Below are 14,973 nucleotides of genomic sequence, written 5' to 3'. Positions count from 1 at the left end.
CTTGCTGGGGTATCTTTAGTCATGCGGCCTGACCACCAGATTGTACATCACTGCTCCTTTTATGAATCTGGTTGACAGCAGTGATGCTGGGGCTCGGCCCAAAGCTTGTGTACATTTATGCAACTACTTATTTGAGTTTTATAAAAGAGATAAACCTTAGTCGTCCATTGTCTTCTATTCCCCACAGAGACAATACACACATGGGTCCAGATATTTATTGCAGAGCCACATAGTGTGTCTCACTGTAAATATTTTAGGCAAAGTATTAAACACAAAGTAAGAGAAAAGGTTATTTAAATATAAAGACATTTCAAAAAAGGCCACTTCATCAATGAGCCAATATATAAAGTCAACACCAACTGTACTGAATAGAATATACATGCTGCCCCACACTTTATTTATTTACACCCTGAGTCTTTTCAAATGTAAGTAATGAGTTAGTACAAAAATATGGATAATAACATCATCTTTGGTAAAAGTAGTCAAGGCCGAATTGCATTTACTGACAGAAATATAGTACTTCAAAAGTCACTATTCTTAAGATGCTTTTCCAAAAACCTAACAATGCATTCGTGTAACACATGTTCCAAACTCTGTATGAGACACAATGAGCGACCTTTGCAGGCCTGGTGAATTTAAATCCTTAATGCAATCTGTACATTGGTATTTCAGATTTCTTTCACCCACATGTAATACACAGTATCCAACGAGAATATAGAAAGAACCTTCATGAATAAACTATACATATTTAAGACACCGATGTTGTCCATGACTGAAAATGCATTCCACTGCATCACAGGGACAGTCCACCTGCTGGGGATGGGACTATGGGACTGTGGGACTGTGGGACTGTGGGACCCCCCCCCCCCCAGTGAGCAGCAGTCAGTTAAACCCAAACTGGGACTGCAGTGGTATTGGTCATATGGTAAGCTGACTCATGAGGTTAGAAAGGGAGGTGACGCTTTCCCTCAGTTTAGAGTCTTCTTCCTGTCCCAGAGACACTCCGGCCAAGCGCGTGGACCCGTTTGATCCTATGATGCACGGCAAGCTGAGGAACACCTCTGCGCCTATGCCCCCCCAGCCCTGAAGCAAACAGAGAATGCAGGTGAACGTCTTCAATAATCAAATTGCAATGGAAACCTTTAAAAAAAAAATGCCTGAATACATGTCATCTACGCAAAAAGGCAAAAGATACAGGATCATCTTAGACTTAGAAGCACTTTAAAATGTCTCAAATCAATCAGATATACCAATTTGATCGCAAAACCGCGTGTGATGTCATCACCACAGGTTTTTAATCGGCTTTAAAGCCGTTGGATGGAAACACACTTTCGCATGAATTTTTTCACCAAACTTCAGATAATTCAATTGACAAGTGGATGGAAACTTAGCTAGTGTTCCAGCGCTCCAGCCAATAACAGACAAGGAGGAAAGGGGGGGGGGGTGCGCAAAAGCACAGAAGGTAGGGGGAGGGGGAGGGGGAGAGGCAAGCTAGTCTTGTTTGAAAATCCTTCAAACGTCAATCCAGAACTAACGTCACCCAACGTCTCTTAGAGCACCTTTAACTTTCATTTGCTTTGCTGCTGTCTCTCCATCTCTGCTGCCTGTCTTCTGTTATGGCTCCTTTGGGCTTCCAGTGAGACTTTTCTCCTGTCTCTTGTCTCCTTCTTAGTGTCTTTACAGCATGGACTGCTTTAATGCCATTGCCATTATCTGTGCGCCACTTCCTTTGTATGATTTAAAACCCCTTTTTTTGCTTGGGCCTGCTGCCATTATAGATGTAATGGAACTCATTTTAATATGTTAACCATTGTAGTTTAGGATGTCAGCTGGCTGGGGACTACAGCTGGAAATTAGAGGCTAAAGCTGCTCCTTTTACTGAGGGGGACTGTCCCCGCAGTAACTAAAACTAAGAAACTAAAACACTTCGAGAAACGCATAACACGTGATGAGAGTGAGTGTTTTCGATGCGAGACACTCGGTGGGTCTACCTGAGCCAGCGTGGAGACCGAGTGGATCTTCATCTTATCCGTCAGGACGCTGTTTGTGATGTCAGCGATGGACAGACCCACAGACCACGACCGCTGGCCTCTGTTCTTCATCATCTCGAACGCTCTACACACACACACACACACACACACAGAAAGAAACAACATCATCTGGTCAAGCATGAGCATGGACAGGTACCTGTGTATTGTTACAATTTCTAACCCTAATCTAATTCTCTATATCCCTAAAACTGGGTCCATTTCACAGTTTCTGGATCCAGTTGACTCATCTACAAGTTGCAAATTCTTCACACGTACTAATTTGGGGCAGTACCTGTCCAACAATGGTTTGGTAGCATTGGATCCTGCTGCGATCTCGTGCTGCACGCTGGAGCTCAGCCCGTTGTTGCTCATCACAGCAACTGCAAGACAAAAATGAATGAATCATGTGCGTCATTTACTAAAGGGGTTTCACACGACTCATCAAGAATGGAAAGAACATAACGTTGTTGTAACAAAAGGCGGACGACTCAAACGATTAGTGAAAGGGGATTTGTGTCATGGCAGCTATCAAACTGCTCCTTTCGGGCTCACCTTTGTTGTCTGAAAGTTCTCCTATGACCCAGGCGGGTCTGTGGGTGTTCAAGTTGATGTCCAGGATGTGGCTGAACCGCGCCGAGTCCAGGTTGCACCCTGCTCCGATCACCCGGGCTGGAGGCAAGCAACTCTGCCTCCAGGCAACGTGGCTCATGATGTCCACTGGCATTTGGGCGAAAAAAAGAGACACTGAATGAATTCATGTATTGGTCGTAGGGTCAGAAGCTTCAGCTTATATCCAGACTTCACCCCTTTTCACATTTTTCAAAGAAGACAAGAAGATAATACAAAGTATACCAAAATAAAAAAAAAAACAGATACCTTTCTACATCCAAGCATACTGTACATACAGTGTGTTTGCATATGCCTACATACCTACACACCTACATATTCCCATAAGGGTCACTACATACATACTCTACATTGCCACCATAAGGTGAATAATATCCCAATTAATGATGACATAAAAGAAAAACTATATAGGAAATGAGCCCCTTCTTTAGAGGGAGTGTCTCTTTCTCCACCACCAACCTGGTTGTGACGCGATGAGCATTACTGCGTTGGGGCTGAGACGGGCCAGATTTGGGATGATCCCCCTGTACAAGTCCACGTTGGTCTGAACCACGCTCAGGTACGACTGCTCGCTGCTCCATGCATTCGCGGTCACCACGACAACCGAGGAGCCCGCCGAGGCCGACAAATCTAACAAAAAGGAGAGCTATCGTCAGTTCACTCCTACATCCGTCGTAGGGACCCCACTAAGTAAAAGAGAGACGGAGCAGGGACCCCCCCCCCCTAGACCATTCATTGTACAAACTTAAGCTGTGTATTAAACTACAATAACACATAGGGCAGCCTAACGCTTTTATCCGTACCTTTTTAGTCAAGAGAATACGAAGCTATTCAAATAATTTGGTATGATTTAAAAAAATCATCATCATGTTAAACACACATGTGGCATCTGTGGATGGCTCCCTTAAATGTAAAGGACTGTTCTTATGTGGCGCTTTTCTAGTCTTAACGATTACTTAAAGCTCTTTTACACACACAACCCACACACACAACACACACACACACACACACACACACACACCACACACACACACACCACCACACACCACACACACTTTGTGTACAAATGGAGAGATGTCAGAGTGAGTGGGCTGTCAGCTGGACCAGCCCCCTGGGCGGTTGGGGGGGGGATACGGTGCCTTGCTCAAGAGCACCTGGCAGTGCCCAGGAGGTGAAGTGGCGTCTCTACCCCCTATTATTTATACTCATGTTATGTTATGTTGGATTTTTCTGTACAGCACTTTGGTCAACTTTGGTTGTTTGTAAAGAGTTTAACAAATAAAGTTGGATTGGACTCTTGTCCGTTATCCCCTCTGATAGGTCAAAGTCCAGGGTCCGCCACAGAACTGCAGCTGGTTGGAACTCAGGGACGGCTCGCCGTCGTAAAGGCGGGTCATCCAGGAGACAATGCCAGTGCGTTACCTTTCAAAACAGTCAGCGATGACTCAGCCGAGAGGCACGGCTAACACACTTCGTGACATACCTCTGGACACCTCCACCTTCGGCAGGCTGAAAATCTCCAGATCTGTACTGCCGCCCTTGGTGGAACTCTCAGCGACGTCAATGAACACAAGTTTGTCCACTTTACACTGAGGGAAAATTTAAAGGCAAAAAAAAGAAAGGTTGCACAGTCAGCAACCGAATACGACACTTTGACATTTTTAATTTAAGTTAGACATATCGTGTAAAAGGTTAACCTTCGATAGAATGCTCATCACTGACGCCATTCCTAAATCCCCTCCCCCGATAACTGAGACTTTGTTAAGGGACTGATCGTGATGTCTGCTTCCACCTGTAACAGACACGAGTTAAGCTAACAACAACACACAGTCATGGGATTATTCAACAGCAGAGCTGCATATCAAATAAGCACCATCGTTGATCTGTAAATTAGAAACAAAAGCCAGGAGCTCATGGGGGTCTTTATTGTCCGCTGTGGTCTTGGCGGACAGTGGAGGATCCTCCTCGAACTTGGCAATCATCTCAGCCAGAAGACCAACCACGGAGGACTTGGGCTGTAACAGAGCAAGACTGATGAGAACACCTCGAGAGCCTCTTCAGTGAAATTCATGCAAGTTCATGCAGAAAGCTTAACATCTTACATAATCCCAGCTGTGCAGCCCCGGCAGGTGGATCCGTCCTCCTCCGTCAACATGCTTGCCCTCTCTGATGACCATGTCTGGGGTTGGTCTCAGGAGGCATATAGGAGGAGTGAAGGGGAATGAGTCCATCAGCCACAGTTGGATGGGAAAGTTATAGGAGCGGCCTTAAGATAAAGACACTGGCATTAGTTCACCGCTGACACGGTAAGTCCCCCTTTCTCCCAGACTGAGTCCCTGTACGTTTCTAGATCACTAGAAACGTACAGGGACACAGTCAGTCTCTCGGTCAGCCTTACCTTCATACCGGACAGGGACGTTACCAATTAATTTCAGGAGATCCTTTTGGCTGCTGTCACTAAATGCTTAAATAGACAACATGAGCAGTCGGTTAACCGTGAAAAATACATGTGATGTACATGTAAGATCTACAAAAGATGAACGAAGTTTGACTCGCTAGCAAAAACTCACTGTATGTGCCTGGGAATGGTTTTATCCCTGGGTAGCCGCGGTGGATCTTCTGCAGCTCCTCGACAGCAACATCATGGAATTTGTACTAATACCCGGGGGTTAAAAAGACAGACTCGTTTGTGGTTGCTGGGATGAAGGTGTGTATATATACACACACTATATGAATGTACTGTAAGTACCGGTATACGTGTATGCATACAGCGGCTTGCATAAGTTTACACACCCATGCTAATGTTAATTAAAAAGAGGAATAAAAAACTGTTTTTGGGAATTGATCTTAATGCTTTAATTTTAAAAAGAAATTATGAAAATCCAACCTTTTAAGGACACCACTTTTCTTGGTGAATGAATAATGTATTGTAAATAAATAAATGTTCTTCCTTAAAATACAGGTGGCATAAGCATTCACACCCCTATGTTAAATTCCCATAGAGGCAGGCAGATTTTTATTATTAAAGGCCAGTTATTTCATGGATCAGGATACTATGCATCCTGATAAAGTTCCTTAGGCCTTTGGAATTTGCCTTGTGTCATATTCCTGTTATTCTTCCAGTACATATGAGTAACAGAGCTGGTTCAGCCAGTCGGTGAGCGCTGTCACTCCCCGATGTGAGTCGCGCATGCTCAGATTTAAACGGCTTACGACATTACATGTCATTCTGAAATTTGTGAAATCCATGGAATTATAAACTTTTCACATTACAAACAATACCAGAAGACGGAAGTCATTTCAAAAACGTTGTAGCTATCTATTATTGTTGATTAGTTGCTAACGTTAGCTCAAAACTGTGCTATTGCTATTGCTGTGTTTGACTGCTAACTTGTAGCTAAGCTAGCAGTCATTTCAAAAACATTTTAGCTATCTATTGTTTAATTGCTAACGTTAGCTCAAAACGCCCTTCCAGTAACAACCTTTGTTGTGTCTGATGCTAACTTGTAGCCAGCAGTGAACCAACTTTATTAAGTAGGTCCATTTTTACTGTATTGGCATGACAGAAGTCTCTCGTTAACATCTTATACTACTGGTCACAAAGTGACGCATGCGCGACTCAAATCTGCACTGGACTCACATCGGGGAGTGACACCCCTGTCCGCGACTTAGCTAGCTATCTACATGTATTAACGTTAGCCCGCTGTGCTAGCCGGCACCGACACGTAAACACTTACAATTTAAAACACTTTTCAAAGCTGTTCATCTGGTAAATAACTGACCTTGGAGAGGATCCGCTGTATTTTCTCTGAACTGAGGTCCATCTATTAAGCACAACAATAAAAAAACACTTATCTTTAATTTAACGTTACCCTCTTGACAGCTGACTTCAACTTTAGAAAACAAACTTCCGCAAACTTTCAACAGTGCGACACGACCGATACGGCCCGCCCACTTGGTAAGTCATGTACGGCAAGCCAAGGGGGGGGGGAAACCACGCACAATTACCTCTGCTTCAACCATAGACAGTTAAAGAAATGGACCAACAGATCCTCTTGCTCTGGATGGACCAGTGAAGTCTATTAGCTCTTTTCCAGTGAGTGCTGAGCGTTACTGCGCAGCCTCCAACTGAGCTTGAAGACGTAGTTGTGAACTTGTGACGTAGACAACCGGTCTGAAAGTTGTAACTCTTCTGATAGCTGTGCAAGAGAAATCTCAGTCATTCCCAATCAGCAGATCGGAGAGCGTAGATTTATGTTAGAAGATAACAGGGACACAGGCTAATTATGATTAACTATAACACAATTGTTTACCTATTTTAACAAAAGCCATAACGTGAGACACAAGGCAATGGAGCCTTTTATACATTGTTGTGTTTCTTTAGAAATAAACAATGGACAAATTGAGTCTTTAAACGCTCGAGATGTAAAGTTATTCTCTATCAAAGTAATGTCAAAATGAATGGGAGTCAATGGGATGTTAATGGCAGGTGATGGCTTTGTAGCATTAAAATGGCGTCACGCTTTGAGGAGATACCTGATGCTAACATTAGCGCTGTTGCTCACAATCTAACGCTACAAACATGAACCATTCTTTCACAAAATAGCGTTTGAAAACAATTTTCCACACAATTTATGGCAAGACAATATTTCATTGCTTTAAGCAAAAATCATACCATTTTGTACAAGTGACATTTGTAGTAGCACCCAAGTTCTGTATATATATTACTAAGATTGTCATACTCTGAGAAAACATGGACATAAAACTAGACAATTAAATAAAAGCCTTTAAGCAATAATTTCTCTCCAACTCCCTTCAAAGAGAAACACAACACATCAAGTGGTAATGTTTTCTGCTTATTCAATTGACTTTGCAAAATTAGAAATAGGCAACAACTTCTGCTGAAAATGCATTTTATCAACACTTGCCATTGCTAGTCTTATAAAAAAGAAAATATTAATTCACACTCCTCCATATGTATAGTCCTCTTCCCAACTCAGTTCCTTTTTAAGAAAACCTTGCAAATAAATAATGCCTTAAGGATTTATGCATATTTTGTCTTTTTTAAGGTTGTCTTTGACTAACATTCTCTGTCGTGTGTCCCTCCAGTTTTTGTCCCAACATAAGGAGAGATGCAGAGAGAACGCAACAGAGGTGGACACAGTCACTGGGCTTCATGGCAGACCCCGTCCCGGATTACAGGACACTGGGTTTTTTCCCCCCCATCTCAAAGACAAAGTGGCTTCAGTTCTTTCTTTTCCTCTTGGCATCTTGCTTTTTCAGCTCTTCTTGCTCCCTTTTCTCCTCCTCCAGATCTTCCTGTACAGCCAATCGCAGGCTAAAGTAGCAAAGCACAAGGATACAAAACAAATGTTATATGGAAAGGGGATACATTTTACAGCTCTCTGTACAAAAAGGGCATATTTATAGTTAATTGCAGTGTCACAATTTTCCAAATCCACAATTTGATCTGACTTGATTTTAAGGTGACAATTAGATTTTTTCACGATTTAAACATTTTCTTCTTCTGCAATTCCACAATGAGTGCCACTAGATGGCAACAGTTTGAGTTTCTTAAAATTAAAGAAGTGCTAATGAATTCACATTAGTTTACCAAGATGCACATGAATGCACCATGGAGTCCATGTTTTATCTTTGTTGCGAGATTGTCAAAATTGACAAAGTGCAATTGAACGCACAATTAGTTTAACACGATGCACATGAATGCACCATGGAGTCTGTATGACCCTAGCTTTATCTACGTTGTTTTTTTTCCCATAACTCACTTTCGGGGAAGGCAAAATATTGCCACTTATTACAATAAATACAATATTGTGACTTCAAGAGGATATTTGGTTTTTATGTGTGTCTTTGTATGTATGTAATGATGTGATGTAATTTTGATGCCTATCTTGGACAGGTCTCCCTTGCAAAAGAGATTTTTAATCTCAATGGGTATTACCTGGTTAAATAAAGGATAAATAAAAAAAAATAAAAAAATATCCCTGTTCCGTTGTTTCTGTTGTCTGGCACGACGGCCATGGTGTTATGAAAAGGCAAGCTGCAGGCTTGCAATAAGCTAACGTTACCCAGTGTATTTAGCTGCATGCTACCAGTAAGTAAGCTACGCTGTGTATTGTGTATCTGTTATTTCTGCAGACGTGACAAGTAGGCGGGGGGTGGAGAGAGAAAAAACAAACTTTAAATCAAAAGCAGGATCTGCAATTCCTGTTTTTGATTTTAATAGTTCATTTCAAACAACTTTCAATTAAAATCCAACCGTGACACCCCAAACGGTTAAGGGCTGTGAGGTTTATTTTCAACTTACCTCCTGGCCTCCTCTTTTTGCAAATCTTTCCAGCTGCTCTCCATGAATTTAAGCGCATAGTCACTTTCATCCTTGTACCTGAGGAGGTTAAAAGCAAATAAGGTCTTCTCATATGGAATTCACAATAGAGTACAGTGATTGTGACCTGAATATATGAGGACAGCGCTTACTTGTTACGATCGTAGCCGAAGATTTCCTTAATGTGCCTGGAGATGTCATCTTGCCCGTCATCTCCATCATCAATAAAATCGTCCATTTCTGGGTCATCCTCATCCTCCTCATCCTCGTATTTCCTCTTGTACGCAGAGGTGATAGGTCCCAACATTGTACCTGGATAACAAATACAGAAATGAATTTTCAGTTTGGGTTTTGACTAGACATGAACACAAACGTACTACATAAAGCAGACATTTGGTCTTTCTTGTGGAGGTAGCAAATGTTAAAACTAGCCAGCTATCCCTGAGTTTACAATAGTTTCATGTTACATGGTTAATGAAATTGGAAGTATGTGTTGTTTATCTGTGTTGGAACGATAGCGGCTCTCTGACCCAGGAATAATGGCAATGGCGGCGGAGCGTTGCTGACACACTTCATTCAGTCTGGCAAACAAACCCTTTGCCCTATCCGACTGATTGTGTTGTTTCAGGCTGTTTGTTACATTCCATTATAAGATATTACATCAAAACGTGCATTGCATGCATCGTTGGACAAAGTTCACTGTAAAGTGTTGATAATGGGGTATGTGTGTTATTAGCTGACATGAAAAGTGTCTTTATTGTGTATACAATAAACATCTGTACACCTGGGACGCGTTCTGCGTCTCAGGATTGTTTTGATCACAAAAACAAAACAGAAACATAGGCACAGGGCACTATGCATAAGCTGTGAATACATATGGAAAACACACATTTTCAAACCGTTCTTGAATGGTCATGTGTAATAATTGAATTAATATCACACAAAATGATTGTAGTTTCAATTTCATATAAAACAAACTTTCAGAATTCTTTGTTTCGCTTGAGTGATCATAGAAAATATGTTGCTATGAAAGCAGCATGTAGAGTGAAGGTGATGTTATCGGATGATAGGGCTGGGTGATATAAAAAATGAAAAATAAAAAAATAAAATATCACAATATTTTTAACCAAATACCTCAATACTGATGCAACGCTATTGTAGAGTTGACTATTGGTGCGTTCATAAAATATTTACACAATGACATTTCTGATAAATAAGCATCAGTAATGTGGATCAGGTCATCTGGGACAGGTCTGCTTTCTGTCCCCAGAGTCAGAACTAAACAGGGTGAAGCAGCTTTCAGTTTCTATGCTCCTCATATCTGGAATAAACTCCCAGAAACCTGTAGATCCGCTGCTACTCTCAGTTCTTTTAAATCAAGGCTGAAGACCTTTCTATTTGATGCTGCCTTTCTTTAAATGACTAATCATTTCTTTAAATTTCTTATGCTGCACTGTAAATTTTATTCTTGTGTTTTATGTTTCTCTTTGTTTTTAACTGTCTATTCATGTGTTTTACCGGTTTTTAATGCTTGTGATTTTTAACTGTTTTTACTTGTGTTTTATCTGTTTAACTGATTTTGTGTAAAGCACTTTGAATTGCCTTGTTGCTGAAATGTGCTATACAAATAAAGCTGCCTTGCCTTGCCTTGCCTATAATGACTAAGTGGGTAAAGGAAAATAATAGAACAGCTACAACAGTCTGGTAAGTTCAGAAAATGACATCACTTTATTGTGATGCAGCCTTTAAAACAAGGAAAAGATGAGACTTCTGCCATATTACGATATCCAAAATCTAAGACGCTATGTAGTCTCATATCACAATATTGATATATCGATATATTGACCAGCTCTATCAGATAATATCAAGTGGTTTCCGTAAAACAGAAAGTTTTCATGCTCTCTGGTTAAGAGCATGCACTAAATAGGTAATAATAATTTGGTAATATCACACTATACTCCATCTGGTTCTTACCTGGTGGTCTGTTCATCATAGGTCTCTGCGGCATCCCTGGTCTCTGCGGCATCCCTGGTCTCTGCGGCATCCCTGGTCTCGGTGGCCCGCCCGGCCGAGGAGGGACTCCTGGTCTGGGTCCACCAAAATTCTTGGATGAAATGGTCTCTGACACCACAGTGCACTTGGGTTTTCCAGGTCCTGATCCCATACTGCCAGTTGGTCGTCCAGGTACTGGTCCTGCACTACCAGGCCGACCAGGTCCAGGTCCTGCACTACCAGGCCGACCAGGTCCAATCCCTGGAGGTCGAGGTCCACCACCTCGAGGCTGACCCTGTTGGCCACTCCCACCAGGCCTGGCCTGTGGTACACCACCCCCTCTAGCTTGGAGCGTGCCTCCAGGTCTTGACTGAGGTTGGGTCCCGGCTTTAGGAGGGCCGCCCGATGATGGTCTCATCACTGAATTACCACTTGGTTTTACAACAGCATTATTTCCAGGCCTTAGTTGTTCTCCCTTTCCCGACTTGTAGCCGCCGACTATAGGTCCCTGCTTCAATGAGCTACCCTGACTGGGCCTGGTTTGTTGGGAGCTACCATGTTGAGCTCGTTGGCCTGTTGCAGCTGTTCCAGGAGCCCTTGTCCCAGGAACACCTGAGGCTCTTGATGAGCTTTCTTTTTTGAGGATAAGGTCACTTGAGGTGCTGGATTTGTGACTCGACGAGGGCTTGAGGCCCCCTTGTTTGGCTGAAACCTGAGAAGACGTGGCTTTTGAAGGAACTTTACTGTTGGTTGCACCAGATGAGCCAGACAAGCTTGTCCTGGATCTGTCTCTATCGCTGTGAGACATCTTGGGTCTCTCTCTTTCTCTGTCACTAACAGAGGGCTTGGAAGAAGACTGGCCTTTGTCGCTGGTCGGTGTTGGACGCAACTTCTTCCCTGACCCACTCGGAAGACTCTGCTTTTCTAAAGAGTTCTTTTGTGGTTTGCAGTTCTTCTGCTCCTTCTCGAAAGTGTTTTTTTTAATTGAACCAGAGCTAGACTGAGACTTGCTGTCTCTCTCTTTCTCTGCCTTTAAATCTCTGTCCAGTCTTTTAGCCTTGCGCTCCATCTCCAGTTCCCTTATCTCTTCAGCTGTTCTGAGCCTTTCATTATTTTTCACTACCTTGGCTTTCACCTCAACTGGCTCAAACTGCTTCTTCTCTGCCAATTTGAGTAACTCTGCAAAGTTCATGGGTGGTGGAGCAGGCTTAGGTGGCCCACTAGGTTTTTTAGATGAGGGCTTGCTGCTGTTGCTACTACTACTACTACTATTCCCAGAAGAACCTATGGTTTTCCTGTGTCTCAGCGGTTCTGGTTCCTGCTCCGGCTCTGAATCTGTCTGTTCATACTCATAATTATCCTCATCATCCTCTGGATCAATTGAGTTATTCCTAAATCTTTCCTCCATCGATCTTTCTTCCTGCATTTCATGTTTCGATCTTCTCTTCTTAGGAAGCTCTACCACTGGGATGCCATTGTAGCCTCTGAAATTGTCCTTAGTTCTGGAAGCCATGGCTCGTGCTTTACGGTCCGACTTCAACTCAACCCTCTTTGCTAATAGTTCCTCCTTCTGTTTCTTCATTAGAATTTCTGATTAAAAAAAATGGGGATACATATCAACATAACCAATAAAGAATTCATCCTGTACAGTATGAATATGACTGTCAAATTGTTATTTACTTAACGTTACCTTTCTTTTTGCTATCAATCTTCTGCTTCTTCAAAAGCGCCTGCACAGCAGAAGAACTTACACCTTTCGACCTCGGGTCCTTCTTGGGGGGTCCAGTTTGTAAACTATATCTCTTCTGTTGAAAGAGGGACACATAACATATGGACATGTAGTGAATTTGAAGCAGATCACTTTACCATTTGTTGTGTACTTAAATGTCTTAGTTAATGGGGAGATACGATTTCAGATGTGTTGGTCTAAAGATCCCTTTTCATTGGAAATATAAAATAAAGACAGGCCCACAGGTCTCTGTAGACCCCTGCCTAGCATGCCGGGTCGGTTGCGTCATTATCTGACCCTCTGACGAGTGAGCTGGCACTTGTGGGCTCATAAGATTGGCCAAAAATCCCCATTTTACTGTTTAACCTGAGTAAATTGAGTGTAAGTGACAATATTTAACTCACCTGTACACTGCTGACGCCTTGGTTTTGCGAGGCGATATCCAATATATTATCAAAGTCCATCATTTTGGCAGCAGGTGACGCACGCTGGCTGTTTGAAACGAAGCAAGCAGGACTCAACCCAGGAGTGGTGCTAGCTAAAGCTACCGAGCTAAAGCTAACGCTAAGCGTTTAGCTAGCTTAGAAACAACGTTAAGTTGGTTCTGTATTTTGCGTTACCAAATGACACTTAAATAGCTAAAATGAAAACACGTGAACAAACACAGTCCGTTGAAAGAAAAACTGTATATCAAACAGTTAGCGTTAGCGTTACTTTACTCCATTAGCTTACGATAACACACGCTAGCGAAGTTAGCGCTAGCTAACCTTACGTTGACTAACGTTAGCCAACCAAGAAGCCCGGAAAGACGAACTTTTGTGCTGATATAACACACCAAACTAAGGCCATATCCAGTCAAATATCCGTAAGATTTAAGCCTATTGAGAAGGGGAAAAAACTACAAACTCAGCCATAATGTTAAGCCGGCTGTTTGTAACGTTAGAGAAAGCGAGAAAGATAGATTTTTCTTCTCTTTCTTCTTCTTTGGGGTTTAACAGCAGCTTGCATCCCAAATGGTGCACTTCTGCCACCTTCTGGAGTTAGTTAACTCCTACAGTGTCTAGTATTTCAGATTTATTTTCTCATTCGGAAGCTGACATTTCACACACAGCAACACATTTGTTCCATGTAATGTTACACTAGTCTCATTGGTCAAAAAAGGACAAAAAGTTCACATTTTTGTCCCTTTGTCAGACTTTTTTTTAGTTTTCACTATCACCAACTTACTAGTTTTACACTACTTTTTGAATTCATAGTCGATAACCGTCATTCATGTAGAAATATACCTAATATTTGAGTGAAAAAGCAGATATTATGGGAGGAATGAAAGTGATCAATTGCAAAGAGCGTTATATGGAATCCAATCCATTTTTTTTGTGATAATTTGGTTAAAAAGAAACCCATATTTCAGACATAGATATTTTTTAGAGGGGTCAAATTTGACCCAAGGACAACAGGAGGGTTAAGTTAAAGTTGTAAAACCAAAAATTTAAACAAAATAGGCTACTCCATTAAAATTAAAAGTTCTGAATTAAAAATGTTACCGTTTACAGCAAAATATAAGCTACTTTAGGTATCAAATTTAAGTTACTCGGAATGGTCACTTTCAGAATAACATTGTTTTAGGCTATACATTATGCAATTATTGAGATATTTATGTTGTTCGAGCCAGAACACAGCACCTTTTTACTAATTACTTCTTTTGGCCTGCGTATTCACAACGAGTACAAATAGCAATTCAGATTAAGACAAGACGATGTCCCAGGCAGATATCGATTTGGGACTATATTGGGTGGAAGCATAGCCGAAGCACTGCATGGCGCTAAGAAATGACGCAGGAGAACTCTTTGGACCCTTTCATTCTTCCAGAGACGTTTAGAACCACAGTTTAGAACCCATTTTTGTCAGGTTCAGAAACTGAACATGTGCTTGTTAGTTGCAGGCAAAATCTATCAGAGAGAAATACGGAAGAGGATTAGGACCACTGGTGGAAATGTATTTGAGTTCTTCTGACTTCATAAAGTAGGAATTCCGAGAATAAAGTCAAAATTCTGATTGTAAAGTCAGAATTCGGAGAATAAAGTCAGAATTCTCAGAATAAAAACCTGAATTCTGAGACTAAAGTCAGAACTCAATTGAAATTTTCACCAGTGGACCTAATCCTCTTCCATAGGAAAGGACATTGTGGAAGAAATGAAAAGATGATGTCTAACCGTAGACAGTTAAAGAAAGGGTCTAACATGAGCAGT

General features: G+C 41.8%; 2 protein-coding genes across 5 annotated transcripts; both read right to left on the bottom strand.

Moving 5' to 3' along the window:
- Positions 1 to 201: 201 nt before the first annotated feature.
- Positions 202 to 6,692, bottom strand: uevld (UEV and lactate/malate dehyrogenase domains). The gene is made up of 12 exons (XM_032524340.1): positions 6,440 to 6,692; positions 5,228 to 5,312; positions 5,056 to 5,121; positions 4,760 to 4,923; positions 4,531 to 4,672; positions 4,355 to 4,449; positions 4,141 to 4,246; positions 3,117 to 3,287; positions 2,583 to 2,747; positions 2,323 to 2,410; positions 1,992 to 2,115; positions 202 to 1,083 (listed from the first exon to the last, which is right to left on the bottom strand). Exons 1-12 carry the CDS (start codon positions 6,479 to 6,481, stop codon positions 919 to 921), a joined length of 1,413 nt encoding a protein of 470 aa, XP_032380231.1. The 5' UTR covers positions 6,482 to 6,692; the 3' UTR covers positions 202 to 918.
- Positions 6,693 to 7,428: 736 nt separating this feature from the next.
- On the bottom strand, positions 7,429 to 13,781 carry spty2d1 (SPT2 chromatin protein domain containing 1). Of its 4 annotated transcripts, none has more exons than XM_032524327.1 (7): positions 13,129 to 13,781; positions 12,686 to 12,803; positions 11,031 to 12,585; positions 10,978 to 10,994; positions 9,156 to 9,315; positions 8,986 to 9,063; positions 7,429 to 7,995 (listed from the first exon to the last, which is right to left on the bottom strand). In XM_032524327.1, exons 1-7 carry the CDS (start codon positions 13,189 to 13,191, stop codon positions 7,902 to 7,904), a joined length of 2,085 nt encoding a protein of 694 aa, XP_032380218.1. In that variant the 5' UTR covers positions 13,192 to 13,781; the 3' UTR covers positions 7,429 to 7,901. The 4 variants fall into 4 exon arrangements, with proteins under 4 accessions (XP_032380218.1, XP_032380217.1, XP_032380215.1 ...); XM_032524326.1 differs by having other exon boundaries at positions 10,978 to 11,214; positions 11,245 to 12,585; positions 13,129 to 13,773; XM_032524324.1 differs by having other exon boundaries at positions 10,978 to 12,585; positions 13,129 to 13,773.
- Positions 13,782 to 14,973: the final 1,192 nt, after the last annotated feature.

This window comes from Etheostoma spectabile, chromosome 8, assembly GCF_008692095.1.
Source record: "Etheostoma spectabile isolate EspeVRDwgs_2016 chromosome 8, UIUC_Espe_1.0, whole genome shotgun sequence".
Classification (NCBI taxonomy): Eukaryota; Metazoa; Chordata; class Actinopteri; order Perciformes; family Percidae; genus Etheostoma; species Etheostoma spectabile.
This window is presented reverse-complemented; position numbering and strand designations above follow the sequence as displayed.